The sequence below is a fragment of the Entelurus aequoreus genome, linkage group LG01, assembly GCF_033978785.1.
Source record: "Entelurus aequoreus isolate RoL-2023_Sb linkage group LG01, RoL_Eaeq_v1.1, whole genome shotgun sequence".
NCBI lineage: Eukaryota > Metazoa > Chordata > Actinopteri > Syngnathiformes > Syngnathidae > Entelurus > Entelurus aequoreus.
Window position 1 is genome coordinate 29,898,052 of NC_084731.1, and position 22,315 is coordinate 29,920,366.

At 37.4% G+C, this 22,315-nt stretch overlaps 1 protein-coding gene across 1 annotated transcript in view; it reads right to left on the reverse strand.

The window, feature by feature from the left end:
* Positions 1-22,315, reverse strand: part of LOC133650169 (chemokine-like protein TAFA-4) — a 93,189-nt gene that overhangs the window by 70,139 nt on the left and 735 nt on the right. The window contains exon 3 of the mRNA XM_062047101.1: positions 16,210-16,325. Coding sequence (XP_061903085.1) covers positions 16,210-16,325 — 116 coding nt within the window. The remainder of the gene's footprint in view (positions 1-16,209; positions 16,326-22,315) is intronic.

A 22,315-nucleotide genomic window follows, 5' to 3' on the forward strand; every position in this document is an offset into this window, starting at 1 on the left:
CTTGGCGCTGGAGACAGAACCTGGAAGAAGGACTGAGCAACGCGGTTGGACAACAATTGTGCCGTTTGAGCAATGAAGATTTAATTTATTGTAACATATTACTGTCCCTGCTTTGTGTATACAATAATTGTTGAATTACTGGAATGATTGATAAGAGTGGAGAATATAACTACTGTAAAGACTTTTGTGGATTTTTTTAAACTTTTGAATTGGATCAAATTACACTGTGAAGGTGTGCAGACATGACAGATAATGTAGAGACCACAAATAATTAATAAAAGCTTATCTGTATTATTGGCTTCTAAAGAGACTCATCTTAAGACTTGCTGTGCACCTCTCAATCCTAAAACCATTTCGTGAGCAAACCCTCCAGACGACGATGCAACCCATAAGCCTCTTTGCAGCTCCGTGATCGCCAGCTCAAGTGTCATTTATGAACGTGACTGAACACAGACTGTAGAACTTTTCGCGCTAAGCTCAATTAACTTTGCAGCAAGACACAAATGTGCGCACATAAACACAAAGACATACAATATACACGCTGCAGAGGATTCAATTTCTGCAGGCCGTGGACCCTCTCATCCTTTCTGACTTAAAGTTTGTTTGTACTCTTCTCTACAGATCCTCATCAATGATTCCTCGCTTGAAAAGGATGCCCTTTTGCTATCATCCCTTGAATTCGGTTTTAGGAATATTGTTCTTATTTACATGTTGCCTCTAAGGCAATTTTACCAGAACCATGTATGCTACCAGAACGATGCTGATGATGCATTTTATTGTGGCCTATGAATATCTAAAAGATTTTTACTGAATGCCTAATAAGTTTAATAGTGTCCCAATGGAAAAATATGGTAATTGCAGGCATGTGATTTGACCACAATGAAAAAGACTGAAAAAATTTCCGGGGGTCTGCCAGGTGGGGGGACAAGGGGGGCAACGGCCCCCGAAGCTCCTGGTTTTTCACCAATTTAACATGCTAAAATTAACAAAGACAGCACCATTTGAAGAAAATATTTTAGTGTTTAAAGACATGAAAACATCATTAATAGAACATACATAACCCAATTATAATAATGAATCACTGTATATGGTTCAGTCCCAACAGTATTTAGTCACTAATATTTACATCTTGTGTTCATTTCACATCCACAGGTGTCACATTGATCAGTGATATTATCTACAGTTTATTTACAGTATTACCACATTACTTCAGTTCACTTCACACATTAGCTTTCTCGGAGAGCCCTAACATGAGCCTTCCTTGCAAATTTCTGAGCAGCCTGCATTTTCCTTTTGGTCTCTGCTTTTGTAGCTTCTTTTTTGGATTTTTGGATAAATATAACAAAATACCAAATGTAAACATTTCATTCTTTTCGCCAAAATAGGATATAAATTTATGAAAATAATTTAACATGTTTTGTATTGTTTACTCATATTTGAAAATAGGAAATAATAATAATGTGAGGACACTGACATATTGCATGAAACAAGTGTGAAAATATTTACCTTCAAGACAATAGTTTCAAGAGACTACATAAGAACTTAATATTACAAAATAGTATTATATGCAAATTTATTTCAAATAAATTGTTAACTGGATTCAATAATGCGACTCTTTGAATTTCTGTAATTTCATAATATATTTTCACGTGGCTTTTTATTTTTAGAAAAACCCATTTATATTTCGCAAAGCAATAATTGGTTAATATTTAAAACAAACATGCGTATTTCGCAAGCAAATATTGTTTAGCTTACCTCATTATTAACAACACTGTCTGCAACTGAAGTGGGTTGTGGGTGGATCTTTCCTCTCGATGTCGCTTTCGGTTGACATCCAAAAGTACCAGCTAGTGAAAAGTTTGTTTTCCTTGCTTCAAGTTGTTTCATATGTTTTTGGTGTTTCGCATGTACTTCCAAAGCCTTGAAACCTCGTGATCCATAGTCAATATTATCATGAAACCACATGCACAAAACCTTTCCGGGACGATCGATTTTCCGAATAAAATCACAGAACAAAGTCGTAACTTCCTTCTTCCCAACAGTATCAGTGATTTCCCTTTCCATCCAGTCCCATCGAAATTTATTTTTGACATGTTTATCAATTTCTTTTACTCAGAGCCGGCCCAAGGCATAAAAGCGTACTAAGCGCTTGCTTAGGGCCCCGCGGCCACCAGGGGGCCCCCAAAAGCAATTAACAAAAAAGTATTATTTTTTATTTTTTGCATGTACGTGTCTGAGTCAGACTCGTACATGGCAGTGATTAGTATTAATAACAAAGTCGGCCATCAGATTTCTTACAGTGATGTCATAAATGACTTTGCCTCCAGAAAAGCCAGGAAGCACAGGTTTTAAGGAGTGGGTGGAGTGGTGTGGGTGGTGAAGAACAGAGGAACAAAACTGTGATGTGATGGTCAAATGTGTGAATTAAGGACCTTAATTTAAGGTAGTTTATTATGATTTTTTCCCCAAAAATTTTTTGCACATCGTTATGTACATTTACATAGTTTTAATATGTAGTAACTTTATATTTGTTTATAAACCGTTATGTTACCTTGTTTCTGGTAACTCTGTTCATTAATATTATTTAAGTATTTGCTTGATATTTAATTTAATTATGTTGTTTTTTGTACAATTGAATTTGTTCCTTTTTATATATATTTAAGTGATTTTATTGTTGCACTTTATTGTTTTTCTTGCACTACGAATTATTTTTGCACATTGCTGTTTCAGGTTTTTGTTACCAAAAATAAAAAAGTGAATCAGAATCAGCTTTATTGTCCAGTTATGTTTAACACACATGGAATTTAACTTCAGTAGACTGCGCTATCTTTGTACAAAGTAAACATTAAATATGAACAATTAACTAAAAATATAAACTAGTAATTAAAGACTAATATGTACAAGACTGATGAGACAAGATGACACTTTTACTGTAAATACAAAGCTTTATCACTTGGACTGTTCAACCCCAGGCCACTCTTGTAGCTGAATGTTTTCTACATTTTAAGATTAGGAACCATATGTGGCACTCTGGACATCATTTGTTCATTCATTGGTATTATTTATGTTCTTAACTGGGCCACCCCCATATCTTTATAAATGACAAGTCATTTGTAAAGACATGCCAGGCTGACAATAGGATAATGTAAACAACACTGCCAGAGCCGCAATGAGTTTCTAGGAGGTGTGTGAATGATCAACAATCAATATTATTGGCAGAAATAGAGGGCCCCAAAATCAAATTTTGCTTAGGGCCCCATGGAGGCTTGGGCCGGCACTGCTTTTACTCGTAAAGCGTCCTTTCTCTCGAGAACCGACATCGTTTACATATGGAAAATGGCGGTATGATGACGTTATTAACGTCATCATTCATAACAGATGTCCTGATTGGTCACAAGGAACATATCGACCAATCAACTACGGCGTAATATAAACTACGTCTCGAATCTTGATTTAGGGTCGGAAAAAAAACGGAAAAACGGAAGATTTTTTTTTTTTTCCCCGAGATTAAAAAAGACGGAATTCCGACTTTAGACGGAAAAATCACATGCCTGTAATTGGGAAAAGAGAGCCTAACGGACTAAAATATAATCTTATGTTATCTTCCAAGCTGACCTTACTTTTCACGATTAAACTGGAATCACATAAAAATTGGTTATTTCTATTATGTGCATTTTATCACAAATATTAAGTTCCTTTTTGTCATTGTTTTTTCAAGGCAATGAAAACAAACTTGCTGTCTGTGCAGACTCTGCATTAAGAGTAATGAGAACGGTTGTATCTGTTTTATATGTATCTTATATTTAATACAGAGTAGGAATTAATTTGTGAAATTATTATTTAATTATGCGTACAAAATATGTCAAAGCCAATGGTTGCCATTTAAACAGTGGTCTTTTCAGCAGATTGACTTAGTGATAAAAAGCTAGTGGACAATATTAATTTCCACAGCGTTTGGTGACTGAATGCATTTTGGCGTTTTATGTCAATTGTATCAATGTGTTAAACAATTGTACAAATTTATAATGAGTGTGACGCTAACTTCCGTCAATGAGGTCGTCCATTGTATGTACAAGTAAGCCTTAAGCTAGCAGCATAAGAGCCATTGTTGAGCTTGTATCGTTGCATTGCTTTTTTTTCAGCTTGTAAACTGTATTGTCGATTTAAAAGGAAACTGCACTTTTTTGAGAATTTTGCCTATTGTTCACTATCATTATGAAAGACAAGAACGGCTATTGGGAGTCACCGTTGTAGCCTTCAAAGCCCTCTAAAACAACTTCAAAACCCTCCATCAACGTTTTGCATACACACCACAAGTCTATATATAATGTAGTAGCAGACACGTTCATAACAATATGTAATATGTTCAATATTTTGATCATTTTAATCAACTGACTTCTTCCGCGCGTTGATTTCTGTTTCCATAGAAGCACACTTCCGACAACAAATGTGTGTTCCTACTTCCGGAAACAAAACGCTTGTGTGTGTTCTAATCATGGCTGACTTGGACTTGGTAACAAACAACGAAGACGACTATTATTGGACACATGAAGATTCACAACCCTATTTTTTTAAGCTGAATGAACAAAAGATGAACTGCTGCTTCTAGAAGTCAACACGAAGAAGAGGGTACAACATATTTAATCACGAAGAATCACATTTTGTCCATAGGTAACTTAAAATGAATCACGATTAATAACAGAAAGATGTAATTTTTCGTCATTAATAAGTGGACTCTAGACAGATGATGACTGGACAATTAAAAGCATATTAACATGTTTTTAAAGAGAATTAAAAAAAAAACTTGCAGTATGTCGGTGTCTTGCCAGATTTTCTATTTTGTAGGAATACAGAATTTGTATTCTTGCTTTACAGTAGGAGCACTTGCATTTAGAGGAGAGGAACTATACTTCCATGTTTAGACAGCAGTTTCATGCATTAATAACACAAAATGTGCATCGTTAAGATCGTGCTTTGATCGTCAAACGTGTTAGGTCTCTTACTACATGATTAAATGTTTCTGATATTCTGTACTTTACATGTTGTACAAGTTAGTAGTAGTAGTTTATTTTGGACATGTTGAAAAAAAAGCAAAAGAAAAAGAATGGCAAAAAGGAAATAATCGTGTTAACATTACAGTAAGGTACAGACATAGAAACAAATATTTCACAATGAAAACACATAACAAATGAAAACAATACATAATGGTTAGGTTTTTTTTCATAACCAAAAAGGAGTGGGAAGAAGTGAACCATATTTACTCCCAACCCTTATTTATAAATCAAAGAACTAGCTTTCTTATCATCATTATTATGACATACAATATATATATATATTTATATATATATATATATTTATATATATATATATATATACATATACATATATATATATATACACATATATATATATATATATATATATATATATATATATATATATATATATACATATATATATATATATATATATATATATATATATATATATATATATATATACATATATATATACATATATACATATATATACATATATATATATATATACATATATATATATATATACATATATATACATATATATATATATATATATATATATATATATATATATATATATATATATATATATATATATATATATATATATATATATATATATATATATATATATAAGGCAGCACGGTGGAACAGGGGTTAGTGCATGTGCCTCACAATACGAAGGTCCTGAGTTCCATCCCGAGCTCGGGATCTTTCTGTGTGGAGTTTGCATGTTCTCCCCGTGACTGCGTGGGTTCCCTCCGGGTACTCCGGCTTCCTCCCACCTCCAAAGACATGCACCTGGGGATAGGTTGATTGGCAACACTAAATTGGCCCCTAGTGTGTGAATGTTGTCTGTCTATCTGTGTTGGCCCTGCGATGAGGTGGCCACTTGTCCAGGGTGTACCCCGCCTTCTGAGATAGACTCTAGCACCCCCGCGACTCTGAATGGAACAGTAAAAAATGGATGGATGGATGGATATATATATATATATATATATATATATGTGTGTGTATATATATATATGTGTGTATATATTAGGGCTGTCAAAGTTATCGCGATAACGCGTTAATTATAAATTTTAATAACACCACTAATTGACAAGGGAAAGTCAACCTTATAGAAATATCAGGTTCAAAGCCGTGGCAAGTTTCTCTCTCGACAAAAAAGGACTATTTTTCGCCGTGAGAAGAGGCAACATCCCTGCAGTAAACGCCTGCTGCACACATCTTCTAGAGGTGGGTGGTACTTCACTTCTGTGTTCAGATTACGGTTAAGGTGCAGTGATACTATAACATTTAGATTGTTACTGTGGTTGCTTTAGTAAGTAAGATGACATAAAAGCTCAACAGAAATTAAAGACGGTCTGCAGGGTGTAGAAAGGTTTTGTTTTTTTTGCAAACAGTCGATCCAACATCAAAACCTGTCAAGACACTTTCTAAAACCAATCACACACTTTTCCAGCTTCAAAATTAAAGCGCTACGCTATACTTCCGAGTTAACTGCGTTTCAGGTTTCTCCTTAATGTACGGGCTTTATATTAGCCCCCACACCTAACAAAATAAAGTAATATAATGTATTGTAGCGTCCAGAAGAAAACAAAGTCTGTTGCTCTTTTTAGCTTTTATGGCCAATTTTATGCTAACAACGGGCCCATTTCCAACAAGTATTTCCTCTGTGCTTCACTCCTAGGCACACAACACTTGTTTATTCTCTGCCGCGACGATGTGTTCACAGACCATGGGAAAAATGACCACTACAACACACTTACATACACATTAACACCAGAAATATGCACAGGCTTGTAAGGAGCGGAGGCAGCGTGTCTGCGCCGTGGACATATTTTAATAAATTTGAGGTATACCCACGGACTGCCAGGGTAGACTTATTAATTATATAAAATCATATCTGTATGTACGGTAGGTTGGAGTTCAAATCACAGCCGAGTCATACCAAAGACTATAAAAATGGGAGGGACCCGTAACCTCCCTGCTTGGCACTCAGCAACAAAGGGTTGGAGTTGGGGGTTAAATCACCAAAACTGCTCCCCAAGGGGATGGGACAAATGCAGAGGACAAATTTCACCACATCTAGTGTGTGTGTGACAATCATTGGTACTTTAATCTTTAATCTTTAATCTTAATATATATATATATATATATATATATATATATATATATATATATATATATATATATATATATATATATATATATATATATATATATATATATATATATATATATATATATATATATATATATATATATATATATATATATACTACCGTTCAAAAGTTTGGGGTCACCCAAACAATTTTGTGGAATAGCCTTCATTTCTAAGAACAAGAATAGACTGTCGAGTTTCAGATGAAAGTTCTCTTTTTCTGGCCATTTTGAGCGTTTAATTGACCCCACAAATGTGATGCTCCAGAAACTCAATCTGCTCAAAGGAAGGTCAGTTTTGTAGCTTCTGTAACGAGCTAAACTGTTTTCAGATGTGTGAACATGATTGCACAAGGGTTTTCTAATCATCAATTAGCCTTCTGAGCCAATGAGCAAACACATTGTACCATTAGAACACTGGAGTGATAGTTGCTGGAAATGGGCCTCTATACACCTATGTAGATATTGCACCAAAAACCAGACATTTACAGCTAGAATAGTCATTTACCACATTAGCAATGTATAGAGTGTATTTCTTTAAAGTTAAGACTAGTTTAAAGTTATCTTCATTGAAAAGTACAGTGCTTTTCCTTAAAAAATAAGGACATTTCAATGTGACCCCAAACTTCTGAACAGTAGTATATATATATATATACCGTAATTTCCGGACCATAAGCCGCACCTGACTATAAGCCGCACCAGCTAAATTTAGGGGAACATACAGATTGCTCCATATATAAGCCGCACCCGACTATAAGCCGCAGGGTTTTGATGTGTAATTACCGTAGTATATAGGGGTTCCTGCTACCACGGAGGGGATTGTCGGGACAGAGATGACTGTTTGGGAACGCAAAGCGTCCCATTTATTAACAATAAATCTTTCAATCATTCAATCAAACTTTCACATCTTTGACATGGCGAACAGCATTCGTGCAGAGTACAAATAATACAACGGTGCAAAGTAATACAAAGTGCTCACCTGTACGTTATCAAAATAACCAGCCTACCGGTATATGAAAAGTCAGTCTTTAATCATTGTGTCATCGTCTTCCTCCTGCGTACTAAAACCACCGAAATCCTCTTCGTCGGTGTCGGAGAAGAACAGGCCGTAAATAAGCCGCACCCTTGTATAAGCCGCAGGGACCAGAACGAGGGGAAAAAGTAGCGGCTTATAGTCCGGAAATTACGGTATATATATATATATATATATATATATATATATATATATATATATATATATATATATATATATATATATATATATATATATATATATAAAATGTATATACATATATATGTATATATCTTCATATATGTATATACAGTATATATATGTATACATCTTCATATATATATATAGTTGTATTCACCTGACGTCACGTCCACCTGGTTAACTATGCAGGGCTCAAAGTGGTGGGCCAGCGAGCGTCTGGTGTCATAGCATTCTGGGCGGCATTTTGCTTTTCTCAAAGAAAAATGCCATATGCTTGCATTGTTTTAGGCTGTTGGGAGACCCATATTTTGTTAGCGCTATATGGATGGAGCAGCCCTTTTATTGTGAAGACAGGAACTGTGCGGTTAATCTCTACAGTCTTGACAGCAGGTACGGCGATAGAGTGTTGAAATAATAAGTGCTTCTTGCGTTCGTGCCAGACGTTTTATTTTTTACCAGCGTCATATCACGAGATCCTCGGGTGCCGTAAATTAATCAAGTGACGTCAAAGTGAAAATTGATGACCGCTAAATTTTAGGTCTATGATTTTAATGCCTGGCTGGCGATACACCAACACACCCTCCACTATGCACCGGTAGCTGGCGATCGACCTAATGGGCACCCTGGATTATGTAATTTAGGCGCCACACCCCTTCCACCACAAATTGATTGCTGCTCTTTCGGAAACACTTGGGGCAATTTTCAATTGAAAGAATTCAGAAATTAACATGTACTACTGGTGCACAGCAGCATGTGAGTCCCCTCAGATGTGTCTTCCATCCAATAGTTTGGAGTGCTGCTGCTTATCAGTAGTCCTCTACTTAAGATGCATGTGTTGAAAAGGTCGATATCCTGCTGCCCACATGTTGCTTTTAAAGTATTCGGTTATGAACACTACAAAGGGATAGAGCATGCCACACGCAGATGAAGAGATTTCTCAAGCATGGCTTAATGCTTCTCTTCCTGCAGTGTGCAACAGGAACGTAGGGCAGGGGGGTGACAACCAGAACTCGGCAGGGAACAAGCCAAGGCACCTTGAAGTGATGGCTTGTCCAACCGATTGATGTATTCTGACAGAGACAGGCGAGCGAGAACATCATGCAATTCATCAAACAGCTGTGTCTTTCTCCTGTTAATGCTTATGTTCACTTGCCATGACGACTACATTTCTACAAAATATGTGTGTAGGATAACTCCTAACGCACACAGCTTGATGTGACGCAGGTACAGAACTATCAAATTCCGGAGGGCTCGCCTCAAGAAAAGCCTTATCCCTGCAGCTATAGCCGCCCTTAACAGCAGGCCCGGCCGACCTGTCTGACAAGCCTGTAAATGTGTGTTGGTCATGTATGATGTCTTTTTGTTATTTTTTGTGATGTGTAATGTCTATTGTTCAAATGTACGGCAGTGACAATGAATTTCCCCAAGGGGACCAATAAATCTAAATCTAAAATCTAAATCTAAATCATAACTCTGTTAATTGCCAGCTCCCTGAAAAAACAAATAAGGAACACCTAGTTGGCCAGCCACTTGTTGCTTCCCTGTCGGTCAAAAATGATGAGCTTGCTTCTTTTTGCAAGAGACAAAATGTCACTGTGGTAAGATGACATTTGGAGTCAGAAGTCCAGAAGCTAGGCGGATAACTCCTGATAGCAGCCGCCAGCTGTGGACGTCCCTGTGTAGCTGACCTGGCTGAGCCTGGATTTAGATCCCCCAATGACTATCTGTTGGCTTCCCGATGGACTGACTCCCACAATATCTAATTATCTTACAATTCAATAATTATAACCACTCAACATCCATTGCAGCCGATCACCCTGGCAGGGGGGGGTCGCTCAGGGTTTCTGTAGGTATCAGCAAATCTAATATAATGCTTTTCAATGCAACCTAAAACAAATGTAAAGCCCATGTCTTACTGCATATCCTTATTATAAATAGCCAAAAGCATAACATTTGACAAAATTTAAAAGAAAAAATGTATCATCACCAACACTTGGTTTCAGAACCATCCAAGGAGATGCTGGTCATGGAACAGCCCCGGTGATAAAGTTAGAAACCAAACAGATTTCAAATTAATTGAAGAGCGGTTCAAAAACTCAACCCTAGATTCAAAGTCCATGTCAAGGGTGGACAGTGGTTGTGATCAGTCAGGTTAGAGCAGTCACGAAAGTGAGACTCAAAAACATCCAAAAATATAAAAGAACTCCAAAATTGCAGTGCCAAATATTTAAAAAAGACCAAGATGTTTTAAATGATTTCGCTATGTATCAATGTCAAACAAATTTAAAATGTTACACACATTTACAAATGCAGAAGACAAATGTAAAAGATGCAAACCAGGAGAAACTTGTTCCTCAATAAATGGATGACTCAAGAAAATCTGTATTTAATGGACACACAGAGAGTATCAAAACAAAACAAAAGTGACTATAACAAACTGCATAGGCTTATAAAGTTATTGAAGTCATACAAGCACTCCAAGAAATTGGAACATCAGAGTTGACAAAATTATTAAACATCATTTACGACGACGGGCAAATTCCATTTATATATATAAAAATATATATATTTTAATTTCTCTGCCAAAAAACACAGTAGCCACAGACTGTGATCAACATAGAATGATAAGCCTTGTGAGTCATACCAGAATTTTTTTTCTTGGAGTACTGACGGCAAGAGCAAGGAATTAGATACATATAGAGCTTTCGACCACGCAATTCAGATTTCCTTTAGACAAGGGAACCATAAATGCTATATTAACACTCCGTATGTTAATGGGAAGATCAATAAAAGTGCAAGGGGATGTATACCTGTTTTATAGACTATTCCAAAGCATTTGATAAAGTGAAACATAAAAAAACTAATTTTACAATTCTTGAATGAGCTGGATATTGACGGGAAAGACCATGTTGCTCATTCAGTTTGAAGATGAATTATTCTCATAAAGGGACAATTGGCTTGATAATCATCTTTTTCCTCCAAACTTTTGTCACGTAGCAGTGCTTCTCACTAGCGAGTCGCAACTAGCGTATTCTGTGTGCAAGCTCGCAGTCCCGCCTGCTCATACCAAAACAAAGACTGTGAATGACTCACAAAAGGCTTCAACGTGCTCATTTTATTTTACTGTCAAATAAACATGCTCAGGTACTGAGAGCGATGTACAGTGTGAGACTGCTTGCATCCAGTTTGAAAGGCAGAGACAAAGAAAAGAAACAAAGTTGTAGAAATTTATTGAACAAATTTATCAAGTTCATTTTCATTTATCGTTCAATAAGTTGACCTATTGACTATCGGGCCACGCCTAAAAAATTTTGTGATTTGAACATTGTGTTTGATTCTTTGCCAATTAAGGCCTTATTTTCGCAAAATCCATTTAATAATTATTAAAATTATTATTATTATTGCTTTTTAATGACCTGCAGATACTCTGTCCTTACATCTGCGCTCCGTTCACACGGTTTCTTCTTTTTCCTCAACTGGGGTCTTTTGAGTTTTTCTTGGCCCGGATGTGGGTTTAGATCAGAGGATGTTGTTGTGAGTTTGTGAAGCTCTTTGAGACACTGGTGAATAAGGACGATGTAAATACATTTGAATTGATTAACTGATTGGGGGTGGACAAGGAGGAAACGTCTCTCCCTGTTGTAGACAGACGCAGTTGTTCCACCTAAAAATTAAACCACGGAGGGGAAGAATGTTTGATTTTAAAATCTTTAATTCACCAAAGTCACTGGCTGGCCCCTTTCCTCACCAGCTTTGACTAGATTGTTAGGAAGACGGCAGGGAATCTTCGAAACTATATGAAGGAAATGTTGCCATAAATATGGCTTGTTTATAATGTCTTGCCGTATGCTTATGTTCATATTTAGAATCCACATATTTTGTGTAAAATCATCTTAATCCTGGGACGGTCACTCACCCACTATTTGATTGCTAATTTTTTCAGTGTTCCCAAGCAACGTCAACATTATACAAAATATTTTGCGTTCATTTGCGTTTTATAGTCTGTATTTTATTTTTTAAATTCATGAAGGGTCAAAAAAGGGAGGACATGTTCGTTTGTAAAGATTTACTTTTTCCCAAAAATAAATGAAATCATGTTGTACTAACTAATTAAATATACCAAACCGATAATAAATAATTGAGAGTAAGATGTTGTGTGTGCTTACAGGTTTATGATTTTTTGAAGTGATGTATCAAATATGTCATGGTGCGACTTGGCATTGTTGGTGTGTCCCCAGAATGCAGAGAGAGGTATATATTGGGGCGGCGTGGCGTAGTGGGTAGAGCGCCCGTGTCAGAAACCTGAGGGTTGCAGGTTCGCTCCCCGCCTCTTACCATGCCGTTGTGTCCTTGGGCAGGACACTTCACCCTTGCCCCCGGTGCCGCTCACACCGGTGAATGAATGATAGGTGGTGGTCGGAGGGGCCGTAGGCGCAAATTGGCAGCCACGCTTCCGTCAGTCTACCCCAGGGCAGCTGTGGCTACGAAAGTAGCTTACCACCACCAGGTGTGAATGAATGATGGGTTTTTAACATGTAAAGCGACTTTGGGTACTTAGAAAAGCGCTATATAAATCCCAGGTATTATAGTGACATGCAGGTAAAAGTCCTTTTATAAGGGAAGTCAGGAAGCACTAGTGTGGCCGCAACAGTGGAACAACACAGAAAAATATTTGCCAAGGCAAGGCAAAATAGCAAAAACACACAAACAGAATGTACAATGCAGCATGTACAAAAAAACGAACCAGCGCTGGAAGATAAACCTTCCTGATTGGCAATTGGGAACAGGTAAGCTTCCTATTTGCTAACCAGGAACCTGTGAGGAGGGGCAAAGTCACCGCCTGACATGCCAAAAAAGGAAGTAGAACTAAGAAATAAGAGCGCAAACAGGAACAATTACAAAACACAGGAAAATACAATCCATCCATCCATGTTCTACTGCTTGTCCCATTCGGGGTTGCGGGGGTGCTGGAGCCTATCTCAGCTGCATTCGAGCGGAAGGCGGGGTACATCCTGGACAAGTCGCCACTTCATCGCAGGGCCAACACAGAGAGACAGACAACATTCACACTCACATTCACACACTGGGGTCAATTTAGTGTTGCCAATCAACCTATCCCCAGGTGCATGTCTTTGGAGGTGGGAGGAAGCCGGACTACCCGGAGGGAACCCACGCAGTCACGGGGAGAACATGCAAACTCCACACAGAAAAATCCCGAGCGCAGGATCGAACCCAGGACCTTCGTATTGTGAGGCACACGCACTAAATACAATAAAAGTCCAAAACAGTCATGACAGACCATGACAAAATATCTAAAGAGGTTTGGGACTGTGAAAGTTTGGTAACTATTGCTCTAAGTGTTAAATGGTCAACAGAAGATTATTTTGACTTGCATCAAAGACTATTCTTATTACAAGCCCACTAATTTGTGTGACATGTTTTAGTCTATGAATTTACATTCTTTCAGGGAGCATATTTTCACGTTCACATTGGCGAGGCCTGCATGATGAGCTTGCATTTTTCTTAGCGCGGTCAAAAATAAAGAGTTAATTAATGTCATTAATTACAAAAAAATAAATGTATTATTCATGTATATACACATATTTTGTGTAAAATCATATAATTGCTCCTTTACCTTAATGGTTGCTTGAAAAGGGGCATAGGTTATTATACTGTCGGTGATCTGATCAATGGGCTAGGGTTGTGTGTGTGTGTGTGTGTGTGTGTGTGTGTGTGTGTGTGTGTGTGTGTGTGTGTGTGTGTGTGTGTGTGTGTGTGTGTGTGTGTGTGTGTGTGTGTGTGTGTGTGTGTGTGTGTGTGTGTGTGTGTGTGTGTGTGTGTGTGTGTGTGTGTGTGTGTGTGTGTGTGTGTGTGTGTGTGTGTGTGTGTGTGTGTGTGTGTGTGTGTGTGTGTGTGTGTGTGTGTGTGTGTGTGTGTGTCAGTGCAAATATGAGTGAGAAGACTCTGACTGGTATGCAAATATCATTCTTCAATACACCCTGACTGTATTTTGAATAAAACTGTTACTAAGTTTTGAAGAAATAAATGGCGTGCATTCAAGTAAAACATTTTTAAAAGAAGTTTCTGGATGACATTCTGATGATAAAATTACATTTGTGTCTAAATGTTGGGGCCTTTTTTAAACTTAATTTAAGTTATGCAAGAAAGTAATCATAGTTAATAGTTAAATAATTTTTAACATGTAAAGCGACTTTGGGTACTTAGAAAAAGCGCTATATAAATCCCAGGTATTATTATTATTATTATTAATCCAAATTCAAAACTGGAAATAACTTGTATTAAAATGTAATGTACATGTAATAAAATGTATAATTTGACAGCGATATTTCTATTTATTGTTATATGGTTTTATTTCACAATAAAAATAACAAACTGACTCTTCTTTAATCCAAATTAAAAAGTGCAAATAATTTAATGAAAAAAAAAAAAAAAATTTGACAGCAGTATTTTTTTTTTCCCGATTGTCTATGGTTGTTTGTCTATGCATTGGCCCTGTGATGAGGTGGCAACTTGAGCAGGGTGTACCTTGCCTTTCGCCCGAGTGCAGCTGGAATAGGCTCCAGCACCCCCGCAACCCCGAAAGGGACAAGCGGTACGAAATGGATGAATGGTTCTATTTCACAATATAAATAAACTGACTCTTCCTCAGTAAATACAAAGTATAATTACAGCATTTTTTGACCTTTGGAGCCACCCTGTGGTAGCTGATAGAACCTCAGCTGCATTGTGTATCCAAAGAATGTTTACTAAACTGTCACAAAAAAACTGAGCAAATCTATTTTTTAATAATAAGGAACTTATCGAGTAGTCATAAAGAAAATACAATTATTTTCAAGCCTGAAGCAACTTTGTGCACATGATGTTGATACTCAACAGGCCTTAAAACTCCATCAATTAGAGTAAACGCTCACTAGAAAGCAGCAGTCGGTTTTGGAGCGAGTCATCTTGGGTGACTAATAAGGGGGTGGGCCCCCATGACCTTCACAATACACAGGGCCTGCAATTAGTGGTGTCCCTGCCGTAAGCAGACTGCCTCCTCTCGATCAAAAGGAAAACTAATACCATCACTCACTGCCCGGACTGCAGGCTGGTCGCATTTCGACAGCAAATAAGGGTCACCTTGCGAAATGCAAGTGGCGGAAGCAAAGAAAGCAGCAGATAATTAAGGAAATTGTCATAATTAAGGTTGTTGCCAACGAGACACAACTGTCCCTGCGGCCAACACTCATTAATTCTAATTCAGCAGCTATCATTCTACTGATTTATTATTATACTAGACTTTTGCACATTTAATAAAGTAAGAATGTATTCAGTTTATGAGCGTCATGATTTGACTGAAGGCGGTTAAGCCATACATATTAATGTAAGCGCTGGCAATAACGATGCATAAGATCAGAAGTTATGGCGTCGTGGTAGATAATCTCAATCAAGACCTCGACCACTGAAGGGCGGACTGAGCGATGGCGACAGCACCTCTGAATTGTTGGACATCTGCAAGCACTCTCAGTAGATCATATCACACCCACACTGATATATTTGTGTTGACATCTGCTGACAGCTTAAGTGCCATTTGCATTCGTACGGACTTGAGCATTTGCCAAGACTGTTTGCATCTAAGCCCAAAATGAGGGCTTGTCTAGATTACATCATGTCAAAGGGAAGGAGATGTGGGACGGCTCAGCCTCATAAAACATGTCAGCCGTCTGACGGTGTAATTAACCTGTTGTGGTGTTAGTGAAAAGGGACTCCGAGCGAGACCCGGCGTACCTGTCGATCCCCGATGGCTGCGGTTGCCAGCGGACACGGGGTCAACGCAGAGCATCGCCAAGGCAACGACGTAGGCCACCTGCAAAGGCCGAACTGTCCTCCCCCACAGTTTCATCCTGCGAGAGGGGAAGAGGAGAAAACGGTAGTGAAGAAGTGATTGAAGAGGGGAGAAAAGGCGCACGGAGAAAGATTAGAAGCTTCACCTCTAAAAGCAACATAACAGAGCGATGCTTTTCAAACGAGTAGCAACAACATGAGTCAACAGGGGTCAAAGGTGGAAAATAACAGGCCACACCACATGGATCAGAGAAAAAATGTTTTCCAATTTCCTTTTTAGAGACATTTAAATTAAATCACTTGTCTTTATAAGACAACATCAGATAAGAATTGCTTTGGTTTCAGTGCAGATTTTACCCATAGAAAAAAGTAAAACGTTATAAAAATAATAATAATAATATCACTAATACCACCTAGTTTATCACTATTAATTGGTTCTGAACATTTGCTCAAATCTCCCAATCAACGTAAACCCGGAACAAAAATACCAATCATGTAAAGTTTTGTTATTTGTTTCATTTGAACCCTTTAACAGTCTTTTGATCAAATTATGTCAGTTAGTCAATTAGTATGCATTTGCATAACATAAGTTATTTAACTCATTTAAACCTGTGACACTATCTCATCAAAAGACCTTCGAATGAGTAAATATTTAAAATAAAAAACATTACATGTTAGACATTTTTGTTTCGGACTGAAGTTTATTGGAAATTCTGACCAAAAAAGTAAAAAAAAGAATCAAAAATGTTTTTTTACACCCTTAAATATGTTTATGTCCTGTTTGGCTTTAAATATAATCCCAATGAAATGTCCCCAGAGGGTTTTAAGCATTAATTCCTGCCTTCTTACCACTTTCAGCACTTAATGATGTAACTACACCTTTACCTACCGTGCATTATTCAGCTAATGATAGCAATTGGCATAGCTAACATTAGCTATCATTAAATGTATATTCTATCGTTACAACAACAATATTGCAAATTGTTGCTTCTGTGGGACTTTTTTTGTGTAAGTGAGTGTGAATGTGTGTGTGTGTTTGCGCTCCTTGTGTGGACAAGCCAGCGGTGACTAGGGATGGGTACCTTTCACATTAGAATCGATACAGCACCAATTCCTGGTACCTGGGAATCGATACCGATACTCAACGGTAACAAATTTCTGTACTTTTGTGTGTGTTCATGTGTTAGTAAATATTATTTTTTTAAATAAATAAAATAACATTTTTTGATTTAACGTTTAACAGTGAGCTTATAATGACTGTGCCGTCTATTTGTTATATCTTGATTTCTGACACTTTTGGGTTTGATTTGCAAGTATTGTACAGCAGACTTTGCAATTTGCATGCAGTTGCATTTCCAAAAAATGAGATGCCATTAGTGTATAGACCACAGCAGAGTCGTATAGAGAGAGTATGGACAATTAAACGAGAGGCGCCGTGTTTGGTACCCAAGACGTGGTGGACTGTGCCCGGATGCATGTAATTGAGTCGTTCTAAGGTTAGAGTTTTCTTGACGAAATAAAACCAAAATAAAAAGTCTATAGTTCTAAATATACTCCAGCTCATGAACTTACAATAAAACATGTTTTTATTTTGTTAAAGTAAAATATATATTAATTTCGGGGCAATTCTGCGGCCGTGTTTGATGCACTCCACCGCTACATGTTTAATGACCAGTGGCTAACACGCTCCAGTCGGCAAAATGTACGTCACAAAATACAAAACCACAAATAAAAGGTATTACCCTCATTTTGGACTCATGAGCTTTGGACCAACAATTGCGGAGGAATTATGACTTTTGTGTGCAGTATGTCAACTCTGGTGTCTGCCTTCAATGTATTGTTTGCGCTATATACTGTATGCCCTTTGCTTTTATTTTTGCCTTTTTGAAATATTTTTAATAGGTTTTGCTATCACGAGTCATGGTTTCCTAATTTCATTATCACCATATTAACTTGAATACTGAACTAATGCTACTTTTTACATGTTTTTTACACTTTTATATGTATAGGTTTATTTAGATTTTTGGTGACACATGCAGAAAAGGTGCGATTTTAAAGCAAAGTTTTGCCAGGCAAAGTGTATTACTTCAACATTAATGAGAGTGCGATATACCACGTTTTCCATGTGTATGTATGCTTGCTTACCTTGCACAATAAATTGTTCTTATTGGCTCTCCAGCCTTCCTAGCGAACCTCCACTTCCCATATTTTTCCCCTTTCTGGGTTGCGGGGAAACTTATGCAATTGTTTGCGAGTGGTGCATCCCCATGCCGCACAACAGAGCATGTTGACACGGCAAACACTCTTCAATTAAAATAAATGAATAATGAGGCAGTGCAGTGTCGTTTGGATGCGGCTTTAAACTGGTATGTAACATGGCGCCCTGTAGTCACGTGAGTGCCTGTTAACCAATCATTGGGATGGCTTGCACCCAGGTTGTTCATACTCTCTCTATACCAGTGGTTCTTAACCTGGGTTTGGTCGAACCCTAGGGGTTCGGTGAGTCGGCCTCAGGGGTTCGGCGGAGGTCAAAACACACCCGACTCATCGTGTAAATAAAAACTTCTCCCTATCGGCGTATTACGGATACGGCAACACCAGAAGTCACACTGATTTGCCGGTGTGTAATTTGTTTTGAGTTTATGCACTGTGTTGGTTTTGTTGTTTGAACAAGGTGATGTTCATGCATGGTTCATTTTGTGCACCAGTAAAAAAAACATGGTAGCACTTTAGTATGGGGGACATATTCACCATTATTTAGTTGCTTATTAACATACAAATTAGTAATATATTGGCTCTTAACTAGTCATTATTAAGTACTTATTAATGCCTTATTCGGCATGGCCTTATTATAACCCTAACCCTCTAACCCTGGCCCTAACCCTCTAACCCTAACCCTAACCAAATAACTCTAAATGATGTCTTTGTTACTTAGAATATGTTCCCCATATTAAAGTGTTACCAACAACATATAACTTTGTCTTGAATTTGAAAAAAAAAACAGCATTTTATTTCTCACTAAAGAAGGGTTCGGTGAATGCGCATATGAAACTGGTGGGGTTCGGTACCTCCAACAAGGCTAAGAACCACTGCTCTATACACTACTCTGAACCACAGTGTGTCGCCTCGCCAGGTAGTAGTAGTGAATTATATTTAGATAGCGCTTTTTCTCTAGAAACACAAAGCACTTTACTTTTACATTATCAACATGTTTTTCAAGCTACATTTTTAAACCAGTTTGGGTGGCACTGGGAGCATAAAGTCTCTTGCCCAAGAACACAACTTGTGACTTAGATGGCGGAGGCTGGAATTGAACCTGGAATGTTCAAGTTACTGGCACGCCACCCCAATTAAGCTGAATCTAGTGTTGTGTTGTGCCCTACAAAATGTGTATACTGTAAGTATTTTTTTAAATTACGAAGCTATTGCTATTCAGTAGTATATGTATAGCAAATGCTAGCGCATTTTGTAAAGTGGAGCCTTACCTAACATTCCAGTGTGTTCTATAAGGTATACTTGCTTTGTTGGCATGGAAAATAGTAACATTAAATAGAGGCAGTCCGACTGAGTCCGCTCTGAGTGCTGCTTGAGTGCTTGTTTTAGCCTGGCCGAGTCTACAACTGGTCGTGACGTCACAAGCAACAAAGATATCGAAATACGGCAATGTTTGATTTTATGAGATGTGATAGAGACGTGATATCTATAAAAGTACCGAATTCAATACCCATCCCTAGCGGTGAGTGAGAAGCCTGAACGCCAGGCAAATTCCTGGTCAAATGTTATTCGATATAATTAGTAATAATTAATGTTGTCCCGATACCAATATGTTGGTACTGACACCGGTACCAAAATGTATTTCGATACTTTTCTAAATAAAGGGGACCACAAAAATTGCATTATTGGCTTTATTTTAACCAAAAATCTTAGGGTACATCAAACATATGTTTCTTATTGAAATTTTGTCAATGAATACAATAGTGAACATACAAGACAACTTGTCTTTTATTAGTAAGTACCGTATTTTTCGGACTATAAGTCGCAGTTTTTTTCATAGTTTGGCCGGGGGTGCGACTTATACTCAGGAGCGACTTATGTGTGAAATTATTAACACATTACCGTAAAATATCAAATAATATTATTTAGCTCATTCACGTAAGAGACTAGACGTATAAGATTTCATCGGATTTAGCGATTAGGAGTAACAGATTGTTTGGTAAACCTATAGCATGTTCTATATGTTATAGTTATTTGAATGACTCTTACCATAATATGTTACGTTAAATACCAGGCACGTTCTCAGTTGGTTATTTATGCGTCATATAATGCAGTGGTCACCAACCTTTTTGTAACTGCGGACTGGTCAACGCTTGAAAATTTGTCCCACGGACCGGGGGGGGATGTTTTTTTTTTTTTTTTTTTAAATTTTGTCATAAAAAAATACAATCATGTATCCCTGCAGACTGTATTGATCTATAATGATATACAATGTAGGAACCAGAAATAGTAACAGAAAGAAACAACCCTTTTGTGCGAATGAGTGTGAATGAGTATAAATGGGGGAGGGAGGTTTTTTGGGTTGGTGCACTAATTGTAAGTGTATCTTGTGTTTTTTATGTTGATTCAATAAAAAAAAAAATATATATTTTTTTTTTTAATTTCTTGTGCGTACCGGTACCACTGATATAACTTACACTTATTCAGCCTGTTGTTCACTATTCTTTATTTATTTTAAATTGCCTTTCAAATGTCTATTCTTGGTGTTGGGCTTTATCAAATAAATTTCCCCAAAAAAATGCAACTTATACTCCAGTGCTACTTATGTATGTTTTTTTTCCTTCTTTATTATGCATTTTCGGCCGATGCGACTTATACTCCGGAGCGACTTATACTCCGAAAAATACGGTAAGCAAACGAAGGCTTCTAATTAGTCTGCTGACGTATGCAGTAACATATTGTGTCATTTCCATTTCTATTATTTTGTCAACATTATTAAGGACAAGTGGTAGAAAATGAATTATTAATCTACTTTAGATTTAGCCAGGCCTCCCTCGCCCGCCTGCAGCTCGTGCAGAACTCTGCTGCTCGTCTGCTAACACAGACCCGCAGGCGTGAGCACATCACCCCTATACTGGCGTCCTTTCACTGGCTCCCTGTGCACTACCGAATCAACTTTAAACTCCTACTATTTGTTTTCAAATGTCTAAACAACCTCGCTCCAACATATCTCTCCGACCTCCTTCAGCCTTACTGCCCCCCCGCCCCCGATCCCTAAGATCAGCCAATCAGCTGCTGTTGACGGTCCTTGACACAAGGCTGAAGCTTAGAGGTGACAGAGCTTTCGCCGCTGCTGCTCCCAAGCTCTGGAACGACTTACCTTTGAGTGTTAGACAGGCCTCCTCTCTTCCTGTTTTTAAATCGTTCTTAAAAACACACTTTTATTCCATGGCCTTTAAAACTCTGTGATCTCCATCCTGTTATGGCGTCCCATAATGCACCTGCTGTGAACCTGTTTCTATGTTTTATTTATTTTTTTATCGTGCTATGTTTGTGTTGTGTTGTGTTTGCTCGTTTTTTCTTGTTATCTTTTAACCTGCCCATTGTACAGCACTTTGGCTACCCCTGTGGTACATTTTAAATGTGCTTTATAAATAAAGTTGATTTGATTTGATTACTTGTTCATTTACTGTTAATATCTGCTTACTTTCTCTTTTAACATGTTCTATCTACACTTCTGTTAAAATGTAATAATCACTTATTCTTCTGTTATTTGATACTTTACATTAGTTTTGGATGATACCACAAATTTGGGTATCAATCCAATATCCAGGATTCCCGGTATTTTTTAGAGGCGGTATAGTACCGAATATGATTCATTAGTATCACAGTACTATACTAATACCGGTATACCGTACAACCATAGTAATTATGAACAATATAGACACCTTAAAAATATATATGTTCTGCTAAAATACTAAAGGTAACATAAGCTAGCCAGTGGTGTTCTTGTTTTATATTTTGGTTTGAAAAATTTTAACAATTTGCAAACAGC